The 26,663-nt window shown below is 41.2% G+C and overlaps 2 protein-coding genes across 7 annotated transcripts in view; one reads left to right on the top strand and one right to left on the bottom strand.

The window, feature by feature from the left end:
* The window catches only part of LOC118791344 (mitogen-activated protein kinase kinase kinase kinase 3), an 84,213-nt gene extending 63,649 nt beyond the window's left edge, over nucleotides 1-20,564 (top strand). For 2 of the 5 annotated variants that reach the window (XM_036548705.1, XM_036548696.1), the window contains 19 exons: nucleotides 2,785-2,843; nucleotides 4,565-4,603; nucleotides 4,948-5,001; nucleotides 7,482-7,533; nucleotides 9,887-10,055; nucleotides 11,153-11,265; nucleotides 11,970-12,011; nucleotides 12,419-12,503; nucleotides 13,538-13,617; nucleotides 13,714-13,774; nucleotides 14,083-14,200; nucleotides 14,311-14,369; nucleotides 14,981-15,084; nucleotides 15,174-15,345; nucleotides 16,046-16,114; nucleotides 16,287-16,379; nucleotides 17,094-17,164; nucleotides 17,849-17,904; nucleotides 19,828-20,563. In XM_036548705.1, coding sequence (XP_036404598.1) covers nucleotides 2,785-2,843; nucleotides 4,565-4,603; nucleotides 4,948-5,001; nucleotides 7,482-7,533; nucleotides 9,887-10,055; nucleotides 11,153-11,265; nucleotides 11,970-12,011; nucleotides 12,419-12,503; nucleotides 13,538-13,617; nucleotides 13,714-13,774; nucleotides 14,083-14,200; nucleotides 14,311-14,369; nucleotides 14,981-15,084; nucleotides 15,174-15,345; nucleotides 16,046-16,114; nucleotides 16,287-16,379; nucleotides 17,094-17,164; nucleotides 17,849-17,904; nucleotides 19,828-19,915 — 1,584 coding nt within the window. In that variant the 3' untranslated portion in view covers nucleotides 19,916-20,563. Of the gene's footprint in view, nucleotides 1-2,784; nucleotides 2,844-4,564; nucleotides 4,604-4,947; nucleotides 5,002-7,481; nucleotides 7,534-9,886; nucleotides 10,170-11,152; nucleotides 11,266-11,969; nucleotides 12,012-12,418; nucleotides 12,504-13,537; nucleotides 13,618-13,713; nucleotides 13,775-14,082; nucleotides 14,201-14,310; nucleotides 14,370-14,980; nucleotides 15,085-15,173; nucleotides 15,346-16,045; nucleotides 16,115-16,286; nucleotides 16,380-17,093; nucleotides 17,165-17,848; nucleotides 17,905-19,827 lie in introns of all 5 variants that reach the window. The other 3 variants (XM_036548669.1, XM_036548687.1, XM_036548678.1) reach the window with 3 other exon arrangements.
* A 1,042-nt stretch (nucleotides 20,565-21,606) lies between these two features.
* Nucleotides 21,607-25,248, bottom strand: LOC118793604 (retinol dehydrogenase 13-like). Of its 2 annotated transcripts, none has more exons than XM_036551834.1 (7): nucleotides 25,110-25,248; nucleotides 24,575-24,693; nucleotides 24,107-24,262; nucleotides 23,802-23,906; nucleotides 23,170-23,382; nucleotides 22,885-22,986; nucleotides 21,607-22,125 (listed from the first exon to the last, which is right to left on the bottom strand). In XM_036551834.1, exons 1-7 carry the CDS (start codon nucleotides 25,172-25,174, stop codon nucleotides 21,824-21,826), a joined length of 1,062 nt encoding a protein of 353 aa, XP_036407727.1. In that variant the 5' UTR covers nucleotides 25,175-25,248; the 3' UTR covers nucleotides 21,607-21,823. The 2 variants fall into 2 exon arrangements, with proteins under 2 accessions (XP_036407727.1, XP_036407734.1); XM_036551841.1 differs by having other exon boundaries at nucleotides 24,134-24,262.
* Between the last annotated feature and the right edge of the window lie 1,415 nt (nucleotides 25,249-26,663).

Below are 26,663 nucleotides of genomic sequence, written 5' to 3'. Positions count from 1 at the left end.
CTCCCTTCTGTCTGCTAGACTGCTGTATGCTGAATCCTGGAGATCTGGTAGAAACAATCCCATGAATCATGGACCAGTGGTAGAGATACATTCCCTTGAATGTTTAGCTAGTAGTAGGGAGACAATATTATGAGCCCTGAGACACTAGTAGAAATACAAGAAGTGGAGGAGAAGCTGTCATGGCCTATCTGCTTCTGACCCAAAGCCCCATGGGATTATGGTCAGAGGCGTCCTTGTGCAGTGAAGAGTCAAGTGGAAGACAGGACACCGGTGGCAGAAAGCAGCTCAGCCAATCGGTGTGGAATGCTTTCGGTCAGCTTTATAAAGGCCCCCTATCAGCAGAAATGTATGCAGTGAATAATGATATGACAGTGTGCTGTGTGAGGTAAATTGCACCCACAAAGCTGGAAAAATCAATCACCTAAGCGTGGTTGAAAGGTTTATTCGAAGGGCAGCAGATGGCCCCACTTGGTAATATATCTTTTTGTAGTGCTGCATCAATGAAACTTGGTTTATCTTCTTTTATTGGAAGTACTGTATAGTTCCTCAGATGAAAGAAATGGAAACTGCCAGGAAATGATCGACAGTTTATTTATTTGTTAGAAGTCTCCTTAGGTTACTACGTCTGGCTGAGTTTCTGCCCGATAATCTTTATGAATGTTCCGCTTGTTTGTCTCTGTGAAGTGCTGCCATACCTTTTCAGGATATAACTGTTTAATCATCCACTGTTGGATAGAATTGGCAAAGAACCTTTTACTTTTTTTTTTTTTTTTAACTTTTTTCAGCCCCCCTGTGTAACCTGCATTTGCGTAGATTTTCCAGTGAAAGGGATGCATGATAAATATGTCCCTCTTAATATGCGTTCCATGCAGCGTCTGAACCCTCTGTTTAGTCTTTGATGTGAGTAGTAACTTGGAGACAGCACTCTCTCTGACCTTCACTGAGATCTCTTTAAAAGCAGCTCAGCTCAAGTTGGGAGCCCTGCCACTCAAAGCCTCAGTCTTGACAGCCCAGGGCCAGCAAGGTTCCAGAATGTGCCAGAACGATGGTGCTCCTTGCACGACCCACACAAGCACTCACATCATGTCCCGTCCTCCATACCTACATAAACAAGACAATGCAAAAGCTTGTTATCCAGTGGCCCTTTGTACATACAGTTCCAACTGCTCATTTTGATCATTCTTGACCTGGTCAGGGTCCCCTTTGTATTCAGGTTGATTTACGCAGCTCACATATTATGTGGTTGTAAAGGAGGGTATTAGCTGAAGAAATTCAGGTTAAGTACTGTGCCCCTATCGTCAGCAGCGCCCCTATCCATTGTAGAAGTTAGGAACTTTCTGGATAAAAGCTGAAGTTGAGTGACTTAAAGCCATTTATATTAAGTCAAGAGAATAAAAATAACATCCATCTTGATGGTCACCAGTCTTCTGTCATGAATCATGTTAAAATAAAACTAAAATTCACTTTCTTTAATGCTGTGCGGCCAGAGATAGCGTTTCTGTCTTTCTTCCATCAGTCATTCTTTGGTTCTATGCAGTGTTAGTGCAATCCATTCATCAGTTCATTTTTTTAAAATTTATTTTGTTGCTTTTCTTTCTATTGCATGTGTTTAACTTGGTGAAAGGTCAGAAAAAAATGTGTTACTGTACCAGGAACTCAACAAATAATCCATTAAGATATAAATCTTGACTTCTCAGCTGAAAAATTGAAAGAATTCTGCTCTTTTATTTGGCTTAATGTGCTGGACAGAGCTGTCATTGAAATCAGGTCATTTGGAAGTACATGCAATGAAATTTTGAGGAAATCAGATCTGAGAACATCTTAGGATTGAAGACTGAAATGTGCTATATATTCCAATACAATATACAGTACTAAAGAAATGATTTCAGTGCACTAATAGAAAATGACAGTGTCAATTGAAATTATTGAAACAATGTGAGGTGTCAGGGGTGATGTATTCAATGCAGCAGAGAAACCATCTCGAGCTGCACTATGTAATGAGGTCGAGATCAGTCCATTCAAAAGGCAATTCCTGTGACTCAAAAAGATGATCCAAGCAGTCAGAAGACTGTGAGGACCCTGTGGGACTTGAAGTAAATTTTAACTATTGTTTTTTTGTTTTCATCATCTTATGACAGTCTGGCTATAATCTGTGCAGTTATACACAGATGTAGAGAAACTGCATGAGTATGCGTAGACAAAGACCAGAGTTTGTTTTGACAGCTCTTATATAAAAGGTACTTTTTAATATGCCTCAGCTGGAGAAAATGGCTTAGTTAATTGAATGCCTGTGATAATTTCAATATTTGATCACCTTGCTTTGTTTATCTGTGCGAACATATCTTTTTCTGACTGATGGATCGTAGCATCTGCATTTGCTTTACTATGGCAGAGCATTTCAGACTTCCTGAATGAATAACACTGTGATTGTCCTGAATGTGATTTTAAACATGTCTGCTTATTAATCATTTATTAATGCAGATGCTACCAACTGAAATGTTCAGTAACATGGGTCTGTGTAAATCTTTGTAGCATTAGTGATTTGAATATTATGGCGCATTTCTCCTCTAGACAGCTAATGGTTAGTTATAACCTGTTTTATTAACATGCATCTGTGTACTGTATCTGAACAACAGTGAGGTTTTTTTCATATTGGGCAGGTTCTGATTTGTACATCATCTTGTTTCATTTGAACATAACATGAATTTATAAAGCTTGGATTATTTTAGCATGACTAAGCAAGAAAGTCAGCCTCATCCTGATACTTCTGTTTGTTTTTCACAGGACCTCCCACTGGAGTATGGGCACGGATCCCCAGGCAACTCATTTTTAGGAGGGAATAAGTAAGTGGGACGGTTTGGCACAGGTGAACTAGCTGCTCTGTGATGGCAGTGAGCAAAGCAACGTATTTTTGACCAGGTGTACTTCTAAGAGTATTACCTGGAGTCATTACATTACCTGAGTGGTCTGGACTTCTTGGTCAGTAGGGAGGTGGTGATATTGCAGCATCCACTTGGGGGGGAAAAGATCAAAGGGCAGCACCTCTCTATCAGAAGACTTATGTGGAGACGGACAGACACACACACACACACACACACACACAGCCAGTGGCTACAGCTTAGGCCAGGATATCATGGGAACAGGTCTGGAAACAGAAGGATAGAACATTGGTGGGAAATCCTTACTGGAAGAGCCAAGAAGCGGCAGGCCCAGGGTGCGTCCCAAACAGTCACCAGGAGCTTACTGTGCAGGAGATTCCTGTTTAAATTCTTAAGCTTCAGTTCCAACAGATGGGCTTACTCAGGGATGCACACATCGAACCCGACTTCCAGTATACCGTGGAATAGAGTGACACAAGGCACATTTGCATACAGCCTGTGATTATTTACCTATCTCTCCTGAAATGTCTACAGAGATGTGCTCTGAAGAAGGCTGACCTTGACAAGGTTGTTCCATAGGAATGTAGCAAATGTAGCAAAGAAAAAGGTTTGTTCAGCAGTTCGGCAAAGGTTTCCTCGATTGTTTTCTTAAGGTGGAGTTTTAGCTGGGAAGCAAACGCAAAACAAATGACAGCCGTTTTGACTGTGCGACAGTGTTTATAATGTAATCCGAGAAAGGTTTTGTGCAAAAAGCATTCACCGAACTTATGCCAGCTTTTATTCAGCCCCGCTCATTTCTTATTTATTTTAAGCTCAGTCTTCCACTTGAAGAGTTACTAAGTGGTAATACATAAAAGATAAATATGACTCTTTTTTTAGTACAACTACAATGCCATGCAATCTGTTTGTAGAATCAACCTCCTGAGCTCACCTGCAATGTGCTGAATTATTGAAAAAGAAATGTGAAGATTTAAATTTCCAAAAACCACATGCTCAGGAACAAGGATCTGCAACAAACCAGTATAACCAGTATTTTTCTCACACACAAGAATAATGAGTTAAATAATAATAGCCTAATCTTCTGTTGAGTTAAACTGCATTCTTAAATAACACTTCATTGAGTCAAGTGGTATCTGTCGATCTAAAAACTAACCCAGAGGAAAGGGTTTGTTTGGACATACCAAGCTGAAACGTATTCATTCTTAAATGCTTGAATGCAGTATCTGCGTGTACCTTAATGTCCATCTATTTGGTGTTTGCATTGTACATTCTACCAAACACTTGCCCTCAGTTTAATTTTATAGTAGTTTTTCCAAATGATGTACATATTAATTTCAGAGTTCTCTGATGTAGCTGGTGAAATTATATTAATACATGTCTTAGAAGTGCCGACTTGTTGAGGCAATTCTGTGAGGATCTACAGTGTGTCTTGAGGCAGTTTCCCTTTAAAATATGGTCTGAAAATGTTACATGAATTTTACATTTTTTTCAGAAAGTAGGCCACTGAATGCCTCTAGCTCATTATTCATTTCAAGACCCAAACTACGGGTTGAAGCCACTTGACCTTCCTCTTAAGAGCAAAATCCTAGCAGCTCTCAAACCTGTCGCCGCAAGAGATGAGATTATGTTAATGGCCGATGAACCACTGATATGGCCTTGTCTTCTGCTTCACTTACTCTTTGCAGGAGTCTGCTGAAATCTGTTGAGGAGGAGCTGCACCAGAGGTAGGTGGTCTGCCTCCTGCTCCCCCATCTGAAGCTGCTGTGTTTCATATTTAACCTTTGATGCCACCTAACAGCGCCCCTCTGTCTCTTCGCTTCTTCAGTCGGTGTAACAAAGGACTAATTTGCTTGAAGCGCTGTTGTTGACATAATTTATCACCATTGTTATTACTGTACCTCAGCTGAGTGCTGTGTGAAGTTGAGCCCCCGTGTACAGAGCGCACCCTGAAGGCAGCTGCATGCCCAACCTGTGTTGTTTTTGTGTCGTCTAATGGATGGAGAGGAGCTTAGCCACCGTCGTTCTAGGCGGAACCCACTGAGCTGTGCTGCCTTGTTCATCTCCTCAGGGGTCATGTGGCACATTTAGAGGATGATGATGGTGATGATGATGAAACTCAACAGTAAGTCCTTTCATGTTCTAGTTTAGCTGCCAATCTCTTTACTGCCCCGCCCCGCCCCCCCCCCCCCCCTCCCCTTTAGCCAGAATACCTGAGAGGAATGGAAAGGGTACTATCCAGTTTCATCCACGCCTTCACTCTGCATGCTGTGTCCCACCCACCCCACCGACTCACCCCCAACCCGGTCTGCTTGCTCCAGCGCGGTCACTATAACCTCATTTGTTTGGGCCTGCGTTTGTGGCTCCGTGCTGTGCGTTTTGTCCTCAGTGTCTGGCTGTGCTTTTTGGTTGTGGTGAGCACCCTCTCCCCCTGCACACCACCCATGCATGTCTGTGCGTTCATTGCTTACATATTTGCAAAAAGCCAACAAGGCCAATACCCTCCGCACCGCCTATGGTTACCTGTAGTGATTGTAATGTCAGCAGTCATGACTTTGGTCCCTCGGGCTATCATTTCAAATTTTAACACTGATGTGGCAGTGTTTCGTTTATTTTTAGTTGTTCATGGTTTCCTAATGGGTGTATCAGTGCCAAAATTTAGTGCCCTTGTGATTAATACAGTAGCAATGTCCTTGAATGCAGGCACCAATGCTGGTGCTGTTTTTGGGTCTTTAATGGTTTCAGACACTGGGCTGTAATGGGTTGATCTCACAGTGAAGATCCTACACAGTTGTAAGAAACCTACCTAGGAACATAAATGATTGTTCATTGTAGTTAATGGTTAGTATCCCATTTCTCCAACTCAAATGTTAATGAGAAGTCAGTTACTTGTTAACACTAGAAGTTGACCATGCCAACAAAGAAAGTGGAGGAAAAGCACTGCCACATTAGAGGTAACTTTATCTCATTTCGCTCCAGGCTCTAGCTTGGCTTTACAAATGCTAAATGCAGGTTTTACCAAATGTAGGTTTACTTCACATAAAAGTGACACTGCTCCCTTTAAACTGATGCCACCAAGTGACTAGCAGGTGATGTGACCAATTACAGATCAAAACAGAAAAATTAACTCATAACAATAAACTGATTACAGTCACTCATGGATGTCAGGGATGCAGCCACTGACAAGTACAGGTGCATGTCTAACCTTCTCAGGTTGCTACCTGCCTGCTAATTATTAGTGACAATGATGTTCACTTGGTGATGAAAGATCAGTATCATTTGAAAAATTCCCACTCCTCTTGTGTCTAAAAAGAAATCACAGCTCATCAGTGAGGAACAGTAGTAAATTACTCTGTTTGGTTTGGATTTTGGCCTTGGAAACCTGTAATAGGATTTTTTTTTTCTTTTTTAAAATTTGTACTAATTTTCACTAAGCATTATCAGTTAGACCACTGTTAACAAGTAGCATCATGAATATCCTGAGTTATGTAGCAAATAGCATCATGAATATCTTAGTTAACATCCCTAATCCTAACCAGTAGTTAACCTTGAATGTCAATAACTAGAGCTCAGTCGGAAAGATGCTAACCAGAGCTTAGTGGTCAAAATCCTAACAGGATTGACTGTTAAGGTCCTTACCAGAGCTTATCCATGAAGATCCTAACCAGAGCATAACTGTCAAGATCCTAGCTATTATTAAGACTATTCATATTAATAACAGATTATATTTGTAGAGTGTCTTTCAAGGATCTCAAAGTGCTTTATAGCAATGAAAGGGTGACTCACCTCAACACCCACCGGTGCTTAATGCCCACCAAGATGTCCACTTTGTGGCAGAATGCTTACTGCGTACCCACTGAAATGGAGAGGGAGGCATTTATTTCAGCCGTTTAAACAGGGGGATGACTCCATGGCCAGATTGGAAAAAGACAGATTGAGAATTTGGCCGGGCCACCATGGAACACTCTCCTCTTTACAGTGAGCGTCATGGGGTCTTTAATGACCGCAGCAAGTCAGGACCTCTGCTTAACTTCTCATCTGAAAGACGGCATCTTCTGCTGCATTCTGTGCCCGTTACTGCAGCGAGGCATTGGTTTTCAGGTTGGACCGTAGGGAAGAATGCCCCCTGCTGGTGCAGCCATACCTCTTTCAGCGGCAACCTGGTTTTAACTCAGAGGTCTCTCATCCAAGTACTAACCAGCCAAGATTAATGATCAAGATCCAAACAGGAGTAATGGTAAATGGTACAGACTCCGACCAGAGGTTAACTTTTGAATGTCCTAATCATTTCCTAATGGTCAAGATGTCGCATTAATGGTTAAACAATAACCAGATCTTAAATTATATTAAGAGCCTAACCAGCTTAATTTGATGTGAATAGTCTAACAAGCATGACTGTGTTATTATTCTAACCAGATATTACTGTTGAGGATCCTAAGAGGAGTCTAACGCTGAAGATTCTAACCAGGATAGTGATGTGAATGGTTTGAGGGCCACTAACATTGTGCTGATGTTGGACTGTGCTGTGAGGGGACCAGGCTTGTGGAGTATCCAAGGGTCTGGGGATGGATCTCACTGATCTTAGTATTTCTTTCTTTGTATTAGCTGTTCCAGCTCTACCATGAGGCCCAAAGTTCCCCCGCCACTACCCCCAAAGGTAGGATTAAGGAATAATTTTGATATTTTCAGTGCTTCAACAACCGCCCACGGAAGATGTGATATGCTTACGGCTGCAGGAATAAAAGTTGAGTGAAAGAATCTGAATAAAAAGTGGTCTTGCAGGGATATGCGTTGAAAGAGAGTGTGTCATATTACTGAACTGTTTTTTTAAATAAAAGTGGAGTTATTAATCACTCTCTCCTTGTGTTTGTGTGGTAGCTGTACCACATGCATGGGTTTATTTGTTTTTGTATGCGGTAATACACTTCTCTAACTTATAGCCTTTGTATAATACTGTTTTTGGAGGCAGATGTTTGTGCAGTCAAAGGATAAGGTTGTTCTTTAGAAGATCTTAGATGATGCAAACAGCTTGATGTATTTAATGTTCATGTATTAGTGTAATGGTCAAGACTTTCTTCTCAAGGAAAAAAAATCTGATTAGTGGCAGCTGGAGGGGGGGGGGGTGTCTGAATATTACACAAAAAAGTGGGCTTTTTTAGTTCTGAGGAGTACTTTGAGTTAAATGATCAATCATTTAATCATTTCTTTTCTTTTTTTTTGCTGTACACGTCTTGAATACAGAATTTATTTGCAATCTGTTTTGTTAATTCTTACTGCTAGATTGCTAAAATGTGTACTGCTTGTCTGAAGGATAATTCCCTGATCATGTAAAACCTATATTACAGTCCATAATTCCATACATTGGGCAAATTATTAAATATCCTGTAGCTACCTCTTTATTTTTATGATACCATCAAAACCCCTTGGCATGATGCTGAATGGGATCTGGCGTCATTCCTTGATATCCCAATCAACAGTCATGTATCTCAGCAGCCAAATTAACAAAAATAGACCCAATCTTTACAACATGAAAGGCACTCAGATTTTCAGACTCAGATATAACCATCGGAGTCATTGTCTTCTATCACTAGTAGAACAGTTGAAAATTGTTCTCTCAGAAGAGTTCTAACAGTAACTATTGGTTTGCTGGTGTGCCAGTATGACAGCATGGTTTCTGGCTTAAGGTTGTTCAGCATGGAGAAGTAGTTGGCTACACATTCTTAGGCTTTTAGAGGCCTCACAGGACGGTAAATGGAAGAAGTTCTCTAACTTTCCTCAAGTCACTTTTGGCAAATAAGTTTTTTTTCTTTTGAGAAATTACTATGTCACATGCCTCTTTCATTACATCATTACGTGCAGTGTCAGTATTTCTTGCAGTGTCAGTATTTCTTCATTTCTGGAAAGACTTGTTGTCATACTCATTTGTAGCTGCCAGTGGATGTGAGCATTATTTGGTTTCCTGCATGAATTGATGATGATGGCATTCTGACTCCTGTCTCAAATTGCCACATTTCTCCATTAACGCTGAACAAAATGTCGTCTTTCGGCCTGACTTCAGAAAACAATCCTATGAAGACTGATGCAGAAAATCAGAGCCCCTTGAAAAACTTGCATAGGCTTGTGTGATAGTGCTGACCTCAAGTATTTTTCATGCATTCCTTGAGTGCATCCAAATCTTCCAAACAAGCAGCACTGACAATTCTCCGTGTATCAGAGTACAGGTCATTGACATTTTTTTTGTTCTCCATCTTTGAGTGTTTTTATTATTTGCGCTAGTGTTATTGTGTGTCAGGTTGTGTTCATCTGTGCAAGTTCAAGGTTACCCCCTCTCAGTCTCTTTAGATATAGTTTTGCCATTTGAGGGTGTCGTTTTTCACAACTGTTCTCTTGAGCCAAGATATTCACCTTCCTAATCATTTTCCGCGTGAGCACCAAAGCTTTTACTTAATCGTCTTTCAGACCGATGTTTTCAGTATTTGTGTTATGGTTTGTTTCATACATACCCGCTAAGTGTTATTTCAGTGAAATGCAAGCAGTAAGCCATCAACTGTTAGCAAAACAGTCAGTTCCTTGATTTTTACTATTTTAGTGTGTAATCTAAGACCTCTCTTGTCTGTCATAATTTTTATTCTTCACTTTGTTTCATTCATAAAAATTAAACAGCATTTCTTTCTACAACTTTGAACCTACATGCACTGTTGTTTGCCAAGTAGATTGTTAGTTAGATTGCTTCTTTGTCAATAAACTATGTCCTTTTAGCCTTGTTCTTTCAGACTGGTCCTAAAAAAACAAGTCACAATTCTTCCTGATAAAATCTGTTAACAAACAGAGGTCATAAGACATTTTAATGTTCGAAATCCATTGTGTTGCAAATGCGTAGCTTGTTTTGCGTTTGTATTTGTTACTTAGGAAATACAGTTTTGTCAGCAGATGACGTATAGTATTTAAACATTTGCTGTGCTAAAGGACTCTGCAGGTAATTGTTCTTACTTTCTGCCTCTTCCTTTTAGCCTAAGTCCATCTGTGTCCCTCAAGAAAGTCCCCCTGGAGATGACGACAACAACCAGGGGACCATCAAGCGCTGCCCGGCGACGACAGAGAGCCCTGCCCGGCCCGCCTCCTATGTGCCCCCCAGGCCCCCGCCCCCGCGGCTGCCCCCACACAAGCGCAACAGCCTAGGTAATGAGTCCACACCAAGCGAGGGCTCCTGGGACACGGAAGGGGACACTGGGAGCTTTAGGCATTTCTGGGAATGGCTTCATGCCTCGCATGAGGAGGACGAGGAAGACGAGAGTAAGGCCAGCAGCAGCATTCATAACTCCACCAATCCTACAAGCTCCGCCCTCTTAGCTCCAAACCCACCCATCAATCCCACCCAGTTCCCTGAAAGCTGGTCCCACCTCCCCCCCCCAGCCTTTCCACCCAACCCTGTAACTGAAGTAGTCATTTGTTACGATTGTGTGCTGGTGTCCCACCATCTTTGCCCCCATCATGAGTCAACCCTCTCCTAATTAATATCTTCTATCCTGCCACTGTAGTTAGTCTAGAAACAAAAGTCTCAATGTTGATGTGTTTTTTTTTTTTAGTTTGTAGATTGTGGTTTTTGAAATCGGTTTTTAATAAAAATCATTTAAAATATTTTTAGGTAAGTATTATATATAAAACGGAACATAGGAACATTTTTTGTAAATGCAGAATGATTTCCAAAGTAAAAGTGTTAGACACCTAATATAATGACATTTTGATATAAATGTTATTCATGACAGATGCTTAGGAATAAAAAAAAAAATTAAAGTACCTCTCAATGCCTTCAGGTGCACAAAATCATAGACCAGAACTGCATATGTTTTATAACGATGGCAAGGGATTGTAATTCAAGAAATTCTGCCAGCGTAACAAATTTCCTTTACACCTTGGAGAGCAGCCTGTTGTTTTCCTCTGCTGTTTTGAGTCAGCGGGGCCGCATTCCAGCCAGATTGGTGCTGATGGTGCAGGAGGAGCGGAGGGAGGGAGTCAGATTGCGGCAGTGTCTGAAGCAGGCCAAATCCTCCTGCTTGCCAATGGGCAATGCTTCCTTGGTTCGAGTCCCGTTGCCTCATCGCCTGCCGTCCATTTGTGCGGTAGAACAAGGAGAGGAACGTGATTCGAAAGCTCAGGACGGCACAGTGTCCACGTTTAACGTCATAAAAGCAATGAGAGGGAGGTATTTTGAGGTGCTTTGTAGGATTCTACCTGAAGGGAAAAAAGTGTTTTAAGCAAGTGTCTCCCTCCTTTAGGCAACGGGCTGAATGCGTCTCAAGTGAACGGAGAGAAGGACAGCACTGCAGTTGAAAGACAGTCCACAATGCCCCCTGCTGTTCCCATACGGAAAGAGAAGAAGGACATTCCGGTAACCAAAGCCAAGCCCGCATACACACAGGCTGCTGTCACGGCTAGATCAGTTCCTGAGTTTTGTTGAATGGTGTGCTCCTTCTGAGGTTTTGCAAGTAGGAGGTTTAGCAGTGGACTGAGCAGGAAACTGTCCTGCTTCAGCAGGTGGCTTAGATGTGTTTCCATCTTTTCCATACAGCAAAAGCCCTAGTTCAAAGTCCATTGCATGTAACCAGTTCAGGAAATGGCACTCCTACGTGCAGAGATACACCATTTTGCTCGGTCCAAAGCTGAGACAGCTTACTCCCAGTGAAAGTCTCTCATGGCCAACGAGTGTCTTTGTGTTTGTTTATATAGCTCAGCTCTTGGCTGCTGCTGTTTTATACTTTTTTATAGGGTTATGTAAGTCCTATTAAAAGGCACCTAAGGTTGTTCTATGAGAACACAAAACTCAGGGACAAACAGACATTCATAAAGTTGCCTGTGTAGTGTGTTGTGTTGGTAAACTTACAGCAAGGTAGTGATAAGGTGTGTGGCTGTAAGTTTGTGTGATGTGGTGTGTTGTCGTAAATGCATTGTTATGCGGCGTGTTGTGTAGCTGTACATGTGTTGTCGTGTAATTAGGTGTGCGGTTTTAAACATAACCCATTCTTGCATGTTACGTTGCTGCCGCGTTTGTTGACTTCAGTGTGGACTCGGCTGACTTGGATCTTGTCTTTGCAGAAGCCCATAAGCAATGGTCTACCACCTACGCCAAAGGTCCATGTAAGTAAGATGAGCAAAGATGAGTGAGCTGTCTCCGTTGATCTTCAGTCGCACGGTAGACTGAAGTAATGTTGATGTGCTTTAGATCCACGGTATGAGCTGTGGGGTTGTGCTTTGCATATTCCTCAGTTGAGCCGAGGTGATAGTGCTGCATGAAAAATGAGAACTGTATTTGAACATTCTTTTTATTTTACATGAATGTTTCCCACACATTCTGGTAGCCTATCTAAAAAGGAAGAAATTAATTTTGACTGCTTGAAGTCCCTCCACTTTATCAGTTTGACAAATGAGCTATTGTCATTAAAACTTCATAGGAACCCAGAGAGCAGTATTTTTACAGAACGTTATCAGCTGAGCTTTACGTAATGTACTGTGCAAAGCCAATTGCTCCTTCTTTTCCTGAACAGATGGGAGCGTGCTTCTCCAAGGTCTTTAACGGCTGTCCATTGAAGATCCACTGCGCCACCTCCTGGATCAACCCAGACACCAGAGGTGGGCCCTGCCCTGCGTCTTCCAGCATGTCTGTGTTATTGAATCAGTTGGAGAGCTTTTTATGCCTTCAGCTCCATTGGCCCTCTCTTTTGCACATAAACATTAATGGCTTGCTCTGTGTCTCCTCTAATTGGGGGAAATGCTGATTGTCATAGGACAGCGACTAGACAATAGACAGGCTGTAGAAACTGACCCAGTGCACCAGTGAGACTACCTTTTAGCACCACTCTTTCACAGAGCTATCAGTGGAAGACAAGCATCTATGGACTGATCTGAATACCAAACAAACAGCAAGTAGGCTGCTAATTGTGATCTTCACGTCTGAGTCAATGGCAACCTGTGCTAATTGTATCCTGCTCTTTGTGGTCTTGGAATATGTATGCATAGTTTAGTGAAATGCTCAGTGCTGTTACTTAGTTACCTATTCATGGGTACTTCCACATAATATGTTCTCCATTTTGCCTGATTTTTAATGCAGTATTGTTCACTGTTATGAGAGCTTCATAGGTAATTAGGTCATTAAGCATTATGCAGTGTTTCATCTTTAAAATAAAATTACTCGACCTTCATTAATAAATTAGATTTAATTACATTTAACCATCATAAAATACATAGCAACTTCTGTACACTATCCCCTGCTTAGAGATAAAGTCACAGTTTGTTTTCATTCTTGTTGAATTTGAATTTATTTTTTTGCTGTTTTCATATATCAAATTGTATACATTCATCATAAATATGAATACACATTAAATGTATTATGCAGTATGTGTCGAACAAGTACGCTGGTAAAAGATGTAATAACGGATAAACGTTGAAATGTAAGCCATGTATTATTGATATATTAAAAAGTATGTTCTATATAGTTTGGATCCCATACTACTTTTCCATGACAGTGGTGAAACTAAGACAATGAGCTAATGCATGTTGCCACGTTAGTAGTAGTTTTTTAAAGGAAATATTTTCTAATAGTATGAATTGGATTGACAGCTGTCATCATTCCATGTTCTGAATGTGTTTATAACATTTTGTTTCAGACCAATATTTGATATTTGGTGCAGAAGAGGGCATATACACATTAAATCTGAATGAGCTGCATGAGACCTCAATGGAACAGGTTTGTCTTCTAAATATGACATCTGATTCACAGCAGTTAATGAGAGATACATGGATATAGAAGTAAAAGAAACTGTAACTGTTGTCTCTTTCTCAGATCTTTCCCCGAAGATGTACATGGCTTTATGTAATGAACAACAGCCTGCTCTCGATATCTGGTAAGGTTAATTTTTGCGCCCCATAAGCTTTTCACTGTTCATTTTCTTTGTATATATAAAGGAAACCTGTATATACTAGTGTTCTGTATGCTTAAATACTTATGATGCAATGCTTGAATGTTTTCTTGGGGAATTTCATATGTAAGATAATACATTTGTATGTGTCAGAAATATGTTGTGATGTTCTTGACCTTTTTCAGGTTTTTGTGGTGAAAACTGTGAAACACATGAAATGAAGGATGTTTAGTGGATGTATTGATTGCTTCACTTCCAAAGTTTGGAAATGCTTTATTGCTTGTGTGTCTTAGGCAAAGCCTCCCAGCTCTACTCTCACAACCTCGCGGGCCTGTTTGAATATGCTCGGCAAATGCAGAAGCTTCCCGTTGCCATTCCCACACACAAGCTTCCGGACAAGATCATTCCAAGGTAAAGAGGCCCTCCGTTTACACCGACGTATCAGATTCACGCAGCTGACCGCAATCACATTGACCGCCATCGTCGTGAAACGCCTTGTTTGGTTTTTTCTGTGATTCCAGGAAGTTTGCGGTGTCCAATAAGATCCCGGACACAAAGGGATGCCAGAAGTGCTGCGTAGGTGAGCGCTCCGCGAGCCGGAGCATTCTCCGCTCCTGCAGGTCGTAGGCCCGTTTTACTGCTCATCTGGGCCGGCTCTGCTGAGTGCTACTTTGCTCTGCTTCTGGGGGGGCTTTTTTTTTTTTTTTTTTTAAATTCTGCTGTCTGGGCACATCACTTTGATACAAGTTGCATTGCGTTCCCGGAGGTGTGTGTGTGTGTGTGTGTGTGCGCGTGTGTGTGCGCGTGTGTGTGCGCGTGTGTGTGCGCGTGTGTGCGCGCGTGTGTGCGCGCGTGTGTGCGCGTGTGTGCATGTGTGTGTGTGCATGTGTGTGTGTGCGTGTGTGTCTGGGAGGGTGGGGGTAAATTGTACTTCAAAGTATTACCACAGGTAAAATTTTTAGCTAAATCTCTAGGTAATTAAGTCATGCGTGCACGCATGCAATGTTACTGTTTTTTAATTGAAAAGGTCTATACAACGCACACAGACACACAGACACACCTGAGATCAAGCCTACTGAGCTTCATTTAGATGGACCTGAAATTTGCATTGATAGTGACTGACAGCTGGCATTTGGTGTGATTGACAGCCTTGCTCTGACCCTAGTTTCACTTGTCTCTCCTCACGTCCAGTGAGGAACCCTTACACAGGTCACAAGTATCTCTGCGGGGCCTTCCAGTCCAGCGTGGTCCTGTTGGAGTGGGTGGACTCCATGCAGAAGTTTATGCTCATCAAGGTGAGGTCGCAGGGCTGTTCCTACCTCAGCTTTCATCAGACAGACCTTCTACTGGCAGGGAGGTAAAGTGTCGCCCTGTGCTCCCCCAGAACATTGACTTCCCCCTGCCCTGCCCGCTGGAGGTGTTCGAAATGTTGGTGGTTCCAGAGCAGCAGTACCCCCTGATCTGCATGGCTGTTAGCAAGGGTACGGAGCTGAACCAGGTGGTACGCTTTGAGACGGTCAACCCCAACTCCACGTGCTCCTGGTTCACAGAGTCAGGTAGGGTTTACCAATCCAGAACTCATATCCAAGTTGCTAGCTTCAGTGTCTGTGCTGCTCCAGCAGTGTATTGTGGGAAAATTGCTGTGAAACACTCTGCTGTGAAGCAGGTCACAACTTCAGGTCGAATGTCATCTTGCAGTCCAGTTTTGAGAATTGCTGGTTTTACATTAGTGTCTGTGTATGCAGTAATGGAAGCCTTCAATAAAGATAAAGGGAAACAGTAACAGAGGTGCTCTTTCCCGTCTGACCCAGACTGCTGTAGCGGAACAGTAAATTGTACACTGTATGAAATATGTATGAGAAGAGGAGAGACAGTGTGTTAGCAGTCCTTTTGTGTCTGAGGGTTTATGTGAGGAAGATGCTGTGTTAAACATTTTTCAAGTGCCTTTCCAGACAAGCCGATAATCCAAGATCTAATTCTAACAATTTACTAAAAAGGCACGGCCCTACTATTATAAGAAAAAAAGACAAAACATCTAATATTTAGTTAGCGTTTTGTTGGAAGTTTCATTTTTGTAATGTTCACAGGATGGTATTTTCAAGGCAAAGAATGAGGTTTTACAGTGACATTTAAGTCTCATTTAAGATAGTCACATGTCAGTGTTGGGAGGATTTTGCTTTTTATGGATCTGCTGTGCACTGCCTTAAAGGAGCTGTATTGATCTTGCTCTATAACGTCCCTTTTATGTCCCATTAGACACACCACAGACCTGTGTGATCCACGTGACCCAGCTGGAGAAGGATACGATTTTAGTCTGCCTCGATCGTAAGTTCTTTCGCCCTGCGAGTTGTCCTATGACCAGAGCTGACTGGGGTTTCATGGTTAACAGTGAAAATGTGTCAAGTCAGCAGTCTGTATAACAGCGGGGCAGTGGGCCATACCACTTAAGAGAGAAATGTGTGCTAGTTTGTGACATTTTGCTTCTTCTGTTCCCCAGGGTGTATTAAGATTGTGAACTTGCAGGGGAGGTTAAAATCCAGCAAGAAACTGTCGGCCGAGCTGACGTTCAACTTCCAGATTGAGTCGATAGGTAAATACTGTTAATCTCCACAAATTTCTTCTGAAGATCTTCATTGCTCACAGTACAAATTGGAGAAGTTGGTAGGGAACTGAATGCAGATTCACCAGAAGTATTTCAGAATGCTGATCTCCCTGGTATGGCACTGCTGTTGTGTCTTTAAGCAGCGTGCTGAACCAGAATCATGCAAGTGGATCTTTTGGAAAATGTAAGATGTTGGATGCTCCGGATGAATGTGTAAAGTCAGCAAATAAACACATTCTGTCAGTCGTGGAACGCCTGTGTTAGCCAGCGACATTTTACGAAATCTTACTTTGCTGTGTTACTTGCTGAAAATGTAATTCACGGTTCACGGCCATGTCGTGACTAATTTTGCTGCATGTGTTTCCTTGTTCCCACCAGATTGTTGAAATATTTATTTATTTATTTTTTTACAATTAACTAATTTTTCCTCACTGCAAAAGCCAAAGTCCGCATATCTAATAAACACCTTCATTTCAGAGTTAAAATCAGTTCTCAGCAGTCGGGATTACAGTCTCTTCAACTACAGTGGCTTTACAACTTGGGAAAACGTTTGTAATTGGCAAGGAACAAAATTACTTTCTTTTGGGAGCCAGGGAGTGAAAAGCAGTGTGTTGGGAGGAGGGGTGTAATTTTTCATTATATAAAGACATAACCTTTCCCTTCAAAAGAAATTGCACTGAGCAACTGCTGTACCTCTTTCAGTATGCCTCCAGGACAGTGTTTTGGCATTCTGGAAGCATGGTATGCAAGGACGGAGCTTCAAATCCAATGAAGTAAGTTCAGGCTTTCAGGCGATGCTTGTGGAAAGATGGTAATAAAGGATGATGGCGATTTAGTCAATTTCCATTCGTACTGATTCAAACTACCATCGAATTCACAAACCCACTGAAATGGCCTCACCTTGACAATTCTCAGTGGGGTTATTGCTCACCTGGGTAGAGGTATGTATGTATGAATGTAGGCAGGTAGGTATCGGTGTAATTGGTATGTATGAATCGGCAAGAACAATTCAAGCACATACAAGTACTTGAATGAAGCATAGATTATAAGAATAATACATAGAATTGCTATTGCAGTATTTGAAATTGATTTGGGTTCTGTGATTGTCACCACTATTTTTACATAATTCCAGTCAATACTTAGCGTATTACTGAGTAGAATCAACTCTACTCATGGAATGAACTTTACTTCCATACCTGAGGAAGTTTCTGTGCATTACCCAACACCAGGGATCATTCATTGAAGAACAGTATGTTTCAAAAATCACTACTACTACTAAGCCCAGTCTCTGGAATAACCTAAATATTCACATTTTACCAGTATATCCCCCTCTAAACAAGTTAAACGAACAGTTGATTATTAATTTTCGGTCTTTATTTGCTGATGGTTTTGAGTGAATGCGTGGAGAGTGATTGCAGTCACGTGACAGTAATCCCATCTCTTCCCTTACTGAGCAGATTACGCAAGAGATTTCTGACAACACGAGAATCTTCCGGCTCTTGGGGTCCGACAGGTGAGTGAAGATGCAGACAATTAAACACAGAGCTCGGGACGTTGTTTGATGTGTTGTGTCAGAGCAGCGCAACAACCGTGTGTGCTCATGCTTCTCGTAAGATTGATACATTACTCAATTTTCAATGTTCTAATTTTTCACTGAGGCAGAAAGTAAATCTCTGTGAGTAGTTGCTGTGCTTGGAGTACGGCGCCTTCTGCGTGCACGTTTCTCTTAATGCCATGCTGCAGTTTTGTGACTGTGGAGACATTTCCGTTGGTTCTGAGCACAGGGCAGCACTGAATGGCAGCCCTGGAAGAGTCACAGGTCCCAGCCGTACGTTACTCCTAGCCATTGGGCCACTGATCTTCTCAGTGTAAGAGCTCACAGGTGTAAGGTACAGCATGACACTCCTGCGACACTCCTGCGATGACTCCTACTCCCTGACGGAACTTGAGATAACCGCCAATCCTGCGGGCCGTTGCTGCTTTAGATGGAATGCTATTCTGGCCTGCGTTCTAAACAGTGTGCTTATTCTCAGTTGAAGCAAGTTTTGCATTTTTTTCCCCATTTCTTACACAACACTAGTTTGGTGGTTGCAAGGGTGAATAAGAAATATATAAAATAAGAAGAAAGTGATGCCTAAATTTACTACTCAAACTTGAGTACTTTGTAATTAGATTGAAATAGAGGCATTTTTACTTATGTGTGTTGGGAAGTACGTAGCTAGTTGGTTGCGCTAGATAAATCCGTACTTCCTAGGAATCTTACATATTGTTTATTTTTTCCTCCTGACCCTTGTACAGTTTTGGCCTGAGCTAAACACACTGACGTCTCAGGATTACCCATTTATTTCAAAACTCTGTTTTGAGTAAATACCACAAGTATCCAATGTTCCAAGCAAAACATCTCTCAAAACAAAGCAGTCAACAACCTAAAAAAAAATTAAAAAAAACAACCCAGAAGCCACAAAGGATTCTAGTCTTGTGTATAACAGGGCATTCAGTCTTTGCTACTCTTCAGACTTTATCTGTAACTTCTAGAACAAATCCTTGGTGAAAGAGATTCTTTGAGAGCTGTTTTTGTGAGTGTTGCTATCCAGTCTTCAAAATCACAATGCTGCCCTCCTGTGGCCACATAAATTATTTATGACGAGCAGGTGAAAGTACTTCGGTGAATGGATCTTGGCAGAGAATAGTGTTTCACATCTTCCCCTAGATCCATCTCATCCGTAAAACCTGCATCATGTGATGAATTTCAGCCTCTCTTCCCCCATGCTTCATATAGATTAAACCTTTGACAGGCATGCTGATTCTGGATGTTCAGCCTCGGAGTGCTGGCTAGAGATTAAGTTATTGGCATTGTATGAGTTGTGGTCAGAACCCACACTGTGATTCTGATTCACTGATTACCTGGGCCTTAAACAGACTACACAGTGACACGTGTCATGTATACTTTTATACTTTATATATGTACTAGATATTTGATAGTGCTGTATATTATTGTGAGGTTAAAGTCTTTCAGGGTGATATTTATCTAGTATAAGAATCAGAATCAGAATAGACTTTATTGTCATTGCACGGTGGGGGTGCAACGAAATTGTGGGTGGTCTGCAACAGCAGCACACTGAGGAACATTTATGTAAACACAGTACAAATAAGGCACGTGACATAGGAAAAAAAATATACAAAATATACAATAAAATACAATAAATACAGTAAAATACAAATTTACAAATTTAAAAAGAAGACACATTGTAAATGAAAAGAAATATAAAGACAGGGAACATAAGACATAAAGACAGGGATATAAGTCAGGGAACTTTCAGGTAAGTTGGAGGACCTCCCTCAAATCCTTTAAAGCTAAATGATGTTAAAGCAAACTGAACAGGTGAAAGAAGGCGGGAGAATGTATTTGTGAATTCATCTGCTTTTTGTGCTGCAGAGTGGTGGTGTTAGAGAGCAGACCAACAGACAATCCCACAGCACACAGCAACCTGTACATCCTGGCGGGACATGAGAACAGCTACTGACCACATTGCATTGTGGGATTTGTCCATGCCACAAAGAACACTACTGCTTCAGCATCGGAGAATGCTTGGAACGCATCTTCACTGTGGAATAGTTGGCTTGGGACTTCTTTTTTTATTGTTCTTATTTATTGTGGCATGTAACAGAAAGGACTTTCTTCTTTTTTTTAATATTTTCATTTTTTTAAAGTGTTGCCACCACTTAGTATCTTATGCTACCACACAAGTGCTTAATAGACTTATATTTAATCGTTGTAAATATTAATGTAGTATTTTTTTGAAGCAAGCTGATTTGAAGTTGTACACTAAAGACTGGTAATGTAGATATCTGTGCATATATGTTGTACAGTTGCCCAGACTGTACAGGTGTAAAGGTTCATCGTGTGATGCAAATAGCTTGGGTACTACTTTAAAGGACTTTTGCAGCCTGCTAATTTTCAGAAACATACTGTAAAAGTATTTTCAGACTGAAAAGGAAAGGTGCCCATCCTATTAACACTGATGTTTTTTTTGGGGGGTTTTATTTTTTGTTTTTTATTGCGAGACTTAGTCCTCCAGACATGAAAACCTTGCTTTTTTAATTTAGAAACTTTAAATTATAAGCCATTACCCATTTTAAATACTTGTGTTTTTAATGCTATGGCATACACTGGTGTTAAAATTTGCACAAAAGCTGTTAAGGTATTACAAAAAAATGTGATGTTTATGTATATATCTGTGTATATGTGTGTAAAAAGTATGCATACACACATATATGGGTATATGTATACATACATATGCATTAAAATGTATATGAATATACACATCTATATACATATGTGCTCAAATGCTGTGACACTGGGGTTGTGTTTTACTCTGGTTTCCAAAATGAACAGCGATTTTGTTATCATTTACATGACTAAATAAAACTGTGCTTTTGAAGTCAAACCGTTATGAACTATTCCAAATGAGGTATAACTGTACAGCCTTTGTCCAGTGGTACTGTTGAATGACATTCGTCTTAATTATTGTAGTACTTCCCACACAGTGTTGAGTAGAACGCTGGCAGTTAGACCATCAGACAAAAACTGAGATGAACATTCCCTTGAAGCTATTTCACTTCATTTTTTAATCATATGCCAAATTTTTGTTTTCCATGTTTCATTGATCAAGTTATGGCCAAAATTGATTTGGGTGTGTCTACCTCGTGCAATGCTATCGGAGATGAACAAGGTACCAGCAGAGCTGCTGCTGGTGGTTAAAGATTTGTCACTTTCTTCTTGATTATAAAATAAACACTACAGGCTATTTCCATTGGGCTCTCTTTCCACAACTAAAAAAATAATTATGATCTATTTTTTTCCCTTTTCCTGCAACATTAACATTTTCATATTGCAATGCATTATGTAAATACTGTAAAATAAAGTCTGTCAGTTTTACATCCTGTGCAGTTTCCCCTCTTTCCATTGTGTGAGAGATCTGTTCAACATGTTAACACAGTATTGAAAGGAGACTATGGACTAAGTCATTAAATTATATGATCTTTGTGACAGACCGAAAAGTAAGCTTACAAAAACATTTTATGTGCTTATATATTCATTTATTTCCTTTTAATATAAATCATGTTTACCTATTACATTAAATTATTATATTTACACAGCAAAAGGCATAAATTGAACAAATGTGATAAACCAATATTAATTTCCAATAACATGCATGAAATCATACTTTATCCTTGTGGTTGATACACTGTTACGTCTCTTCCCTTTTTAAAATTTGTATCCAGCTTGGTATAAAACGGTGTCCTCCTTCACAATAATAGAGAGTTTGCCTTTTCAAAGTGACCAGAAATCACTGTCACACTGCGCTTTGTGTTCAAGGACATTTTGGACAGGCGGCGACATTTCTGTCCCTTGACCCGGTTCTGTGGAGTCATGCCTGCTGTGGGACAGCAATGATGGGCATGGGGCCCTGGTGCTGATGGGGAGGGAGTGGGTCCGTGGTCCCGTTGGTAGGTGGCGCGGGCTCCATCTGTTCCAAGCCCACGAGGCTGGCGCTTGCCTCCCAGAGCCTCTGGGCAGCCTCGTCGTCCAGGGCCTGCGGCGCTGGCTCCTTCTCCTGAAGGACGTCAAAATACCTGCCAGTGACCTCCTCCAGCTCCTTAGCCACTGCCAAGAAGACAGTGGGCTGTGCCCCCTGCTGCGGCGTCTTCACCAGCAGGTAGAAGAAGGGACCTGTGGAGAGAGGAAAGGCGCCGGCATCAAAGCTGTCAGAATGATTTTTTCCTCTATCTCCCAAGTTTGTGTTCGGACACCACTACGTGAAGACATGTACTAGCAACTACTGCAGCTGGGCCAGCTATGGTCCTGGCAACAGCAACCAGCAAACATTGGCTCTTTCCAAAGCTCTTGGATGAAGTGAGTGGTGTTGAGTTGTGTTGAGAGACACAATTCACGTGGGGTGCACCTACAGACTTTCAAATGATTAACCAACTTGTGTTTCACTCTACTATTTCATTTCTGCAGCGGTTTCACACCATGAGGACGTCAACCAAATTTAGTGTGTAGAATAAGATTATGCTTGACACCAGTATAACTGTGATTCCTACTGGGACCCTGCTTGAGCAAGAGATGTTTTTAGAAAGTATACATTTTTTTTGAGAATACTGCAAACCCTGAAGTTGCTCAGTAATCAACTTGTGGGATTTCTCTGTTGCAAAAGTAACACAGACACACACTGGGAAAAAGCCACCCTCATAAGTCTGTTTACCCCCAATTGTTTAATGTGTAATATTATGAAGATTCTCACTAGCTGATGCCTTAACAACAAGCTAGTCCTCCTGGGGTCCACAAGAACCATACGGTTTCCAAATGAAGCCCAAATCTAGTGACACTAGCCGAGAAATCACCTATTTACTATTTGAGCAGGAGAGTCTGTGGTTAACTGATCTACTCTTAACGGAATGCTCTGCCTGGTCCAGAGAGCGGTCTCACCAAGGACTGTGCTGGAGAACTGTGACCGATGCATGCCGGTGTGTCTCCCTAGCTCTGTGGCCGCCACCCCAGGGTGCAATGCATTCACCGTCACCCCGGTGCCTGCAAGAAACATTCAATTAGACCTCGCACAGAAGGTCGGCCAGCTCATCAGGTCTGCGGCTGACACTTACATTTCTACAGCCCATCTTCAGTTTTACACAAAGGAAACCCAACACTGAAAACACATTACTGGTAAAAGGAATTTTTGAAAACCTTCACAACCTATAAAACTCAGTGACTTGCCTTGTAGTCGCTTAGCCAGTTCCCTAGTGAACAGCACATTGGCAAGCTTGCTTTGGCAGTAAGCCTTCTTCGTGTCGTACTTCTTTCTCTCCCAGTTAAGGTCATTAAAGTCCATCTCCCCCACAATGTGAGCCAGCGAGGACAGGTTTATGACCCGACTGGGGGCAGAGCTCTTCAGCTTCTCCAGCAGACGGTTTGTCAGCAAGAAGTGGCCTTGGCAGAGGACGTACAAATACGCACATTCAATACACTGGCAAGAGCTCCATCCAATTTGCCGAATATTGACTTCTATGATGTCCTGAATGGATGAATGTTGATGTCTTAAGTCCACAATGTTCTGGACAAGTTTCAATGAGAAAATGATTCTGATTTGATCCAATTCAATAGGTTGCAAGGTGTTCAGCAGTGTAGCATAGTGGTTAAGGAGCAGGACTTATAACCGAAAGGTTGCCGGTTCAATCCCCGCTGGGACACTGCTGCTGTACCCTTGGGCAAGGTACTTAACCCACAGTTGCCTCAGTAAATATCCAGCTGTATAAATGGATAACATTGTAAAGAACTGTAACCTATGTAAGTCGCTTTGGATAAAAGCGTCTGCCAAATGAATAAATGTAAATGTTCAGCTGGCTTACCCAAATGGTTCACACCAAACTGCATATCAAAGCCATCTTCTGTCTTCCAGGCTGGACATCTCATCACTCCTGCATTGTTTATCAGTATATCCACACGTTCCTCCTCTGAAATCAAATCCCAATCAGGCAGGGCACGACATACTAACCCTCAGTTAGAAACAAGGAGATCTCGACATTCGCCATTGTTCACTTTGTGATGCTTAGAGGTAAAAAAAAAAAATAATCAATTACAGTTAATTTGCCTTATAAAACTAAGCAGAGTTTCTAAGGCGTTTTCTTGGTAAGTATCTGAAACGTAATCTTACCCTGGTTGACTCTGTTGGCAAACTCACGGATGGACTTGATGGAGGCCAAATCAATGTGGCGCGCATACACATGCTTATTCAAAGTCTCTCCGCGGATCTCTCTGGCGGCAGTCTCGCACTTCTCCATGTTTCGGCAACCCATGATAATCCTGCCCCCTTTACATAAAGAAATGGTAAGAAGACGGAGAGCAAGGCAAACTCAGTCCTGCACCCCCGTCCTCGTCCATGCACTCAAATTTATCCAAGCACAATGCTTAAAAATGCAGCTCATAAACAATGTGACGTGTTTTTTTTTTTTTCTTTAATTCATCAATTTTGACCTTCGTAATTTCTCCACATAACTTTTGACTGAAAGCAGACTATGTTATTAAACACTCTATCATGACACATGATGGCAAAGTCTGGTTTTTGCAAAGTCACATCTTTATATGTGCAGTATATAAGAGTGCAAATAGTACACTTCTTTACCTCTCTTCGCCAGTTCTCGGGCAGTCTCTTTGCCTAGCCCCGTGTTTGCCCCTGTGATGACAACAGTCTTCCCTTGGATTTTATCTTTGCTAGGACAGACGCCACCAGTCATGTGATCCCTTATGGGGAAACAACAGAGAAATGAATCAAGGCAAGTGCATGAATACAGCCAAATCATTTTCGATTGCCTTTACGTTTGTTACATCAATAGTCGCAGCACAATCCAGAAAACTGCCGGCAATTTAATTTCATCTCACCTCGCTGGCTAGTTTGTTAGCAATCTAGTTACCTACTCCACGCCGCCAATATGCCAGAGAAAGCTAGCTAGCCGGCTATTTGTTGATGTGAGACAGCAGAACATTTGTTGCTGTAAAACTGTAATAAACCGGTGTTATAAAAGTGAGGGTCAATTTAAAACTATTCAAGTGTACAGAAGATAGCAAGCTGCTCTTTTAGGTAGTTAGCAAGCCAACACACGCTGGCGGGGGATTAGCTAGCCAGCTCAATTAGCGAGCTAAAAGCGGTTATAACTTACTTTAACAAAACACCACAACCAACTACAGTCCCCAGCACCGATACAGGTAGTATATATTTATTCATGGTGTCCAGCGAGGATAACAAACCAATGTCAAATAGGAAAGGTTATGCAAAAACACTCCTAACATTTCCTCGTGTAAAGCGTTGGCGATGATTGGCATATGCAACAGCGAATGTCAGCCAGGCTTTTTAAGATCTGTCCAATCATAAGTGTTCTGACAGACACGCTCGATACGGGATGCAGCTGTGTGAGGATGTTTGATGATTTAGTATACGTTACATGGAAATTTGCGTTAACTGGTAAAGAAAAATATTATCAATAATAATGATAATAATAACATTATTATCAATAATAGTGATAATAATTAATATAATAATAATAATAATAATAATAATAATAAAGTAAGTTCCTTTTTTAGGATTTGATATATTGGTAGACAAAAACTTGCCAAATATGACACTGAAAGTGAACCTGTGAAATTTAGGAAATATTCCCTACTAGTCTAGTGCATGATATATACAGTCCTTTTTTGGAATTAGGGTGTTTCCCTTTTCGTAACCACGGAATACAAAACAAACTCGTAGCGCCTGCTTTCTAAAAGGGTGTTTATTTATTTAATTTATTGATTAAATAATCACGGGATAGTATGTCGAATAAGTGGGTCAGGATGCTGAGAACACTGATAACAGAAAATGAGTAATAAAAACATGTCACATGTCAAGTAATTTTGCCATGAGTGATTCCAAAAACGTGCAGTGTGTGCATTTTGTCCAGTAAAACCATTCTGTTATTTAAAATGAATGGCTGCCTGCATACATTACCTTACTTTACGTTACATGCAATTAAGAAGACGCTCTTATCCAGAGTGACTTCCAGCACAATAGTAAGTGTATCCAGTCAAGTTAAATGAGCAACAGCAACAACTTCCCATTCACATCTGTGACAATTCATGTGCTTCTTGTCTTTTAGGCATACCCATGATGCAAATGTAAATGCCTTTGCTGCTTCACTAGAATTACCATGTTGTGGGGGCAGCCTTCGCTTTAGTGTGAAAAGGATCTCCAGATGTAACAACACAGTTTTAATCGCATGCTTCATGATAAAGATAAAGAGATGTACCATGGCCTTATAGTTTCAGCTGACACTCCCAGACTTAATGCTTTTTTATTTTACTAAACCACTGTTGATTAGGGTTGGTGTGTCCGAAACACTGTCTTCTGACATGGTGTTGTTTAATCTGGTGGTAAACACCACTAATGAGAGAATTGAGAGAGTCGACGCAATGTCGTGGATCATTACAATACATCCCAGATTTTTTTCCCGTGTTTTTATTAAACAGGATCCATAAATCGTAAAATGCATAGTTACTATGTTAAAAGATGGGTTTCTGTAGCGTTGACCAACTAATAAAAACACACAATGACCGTTGTTTTCACCGATACCCCTACTTTATTTGCTAATATATGGTTGTCAAAACATTCATTCATCCATCAATAATAGCCTACTCAAATCAAGTATTTGTATTTGTGTTTTTTTGTGTGTGTACAGGTT

The sequence above is a fragment of the Megalops cyprinoides genome, chromosome 1 (genome assembly GCF_013368585.1).
Source record: "Megalops cyprinoides isolate fMegCyp1 chromosome 1, fMegCyp1.pri, whole genome shotgun sequence".
NCBI classification, from domain to species: domain Eukaryota; kingdom Metazoa; phylum Chordata; class Actinopteri; order Elopiformes; family Megalopidae; genus Megalops; species Megalops cyprinoides.
Note: the sequence above shows the minus strand (reverse complement) of the source record. Positions and strands in the feature narration are given on the sequence as shown.

Excerpts from the sequence above, each read along its gene's own strand:
- LOC118793604 (XM_036551834.1), bottom strand. The coding sequence starts at position 25,174 with ATGAATAAATATATACTACCTGTATCGGTGCTGGGGACTGTAGTTGGT. Across the intron at positions 24,694-25,109 it reads GGTTGTGGTGTTTTGTTAAA|GGATCACATGACTGGTGGCG; the intron begins GTAAGTTATAAC and ends TTTCCCCATAAG. Across the intron at positions 23,383-23,801 it reads GTTTGGTGTGAACCATTTGG|GCCACTTCTTGCTGACAAAC; the intron begins GTAAGCCAGCTG and ends TCCTCTGCCAAG.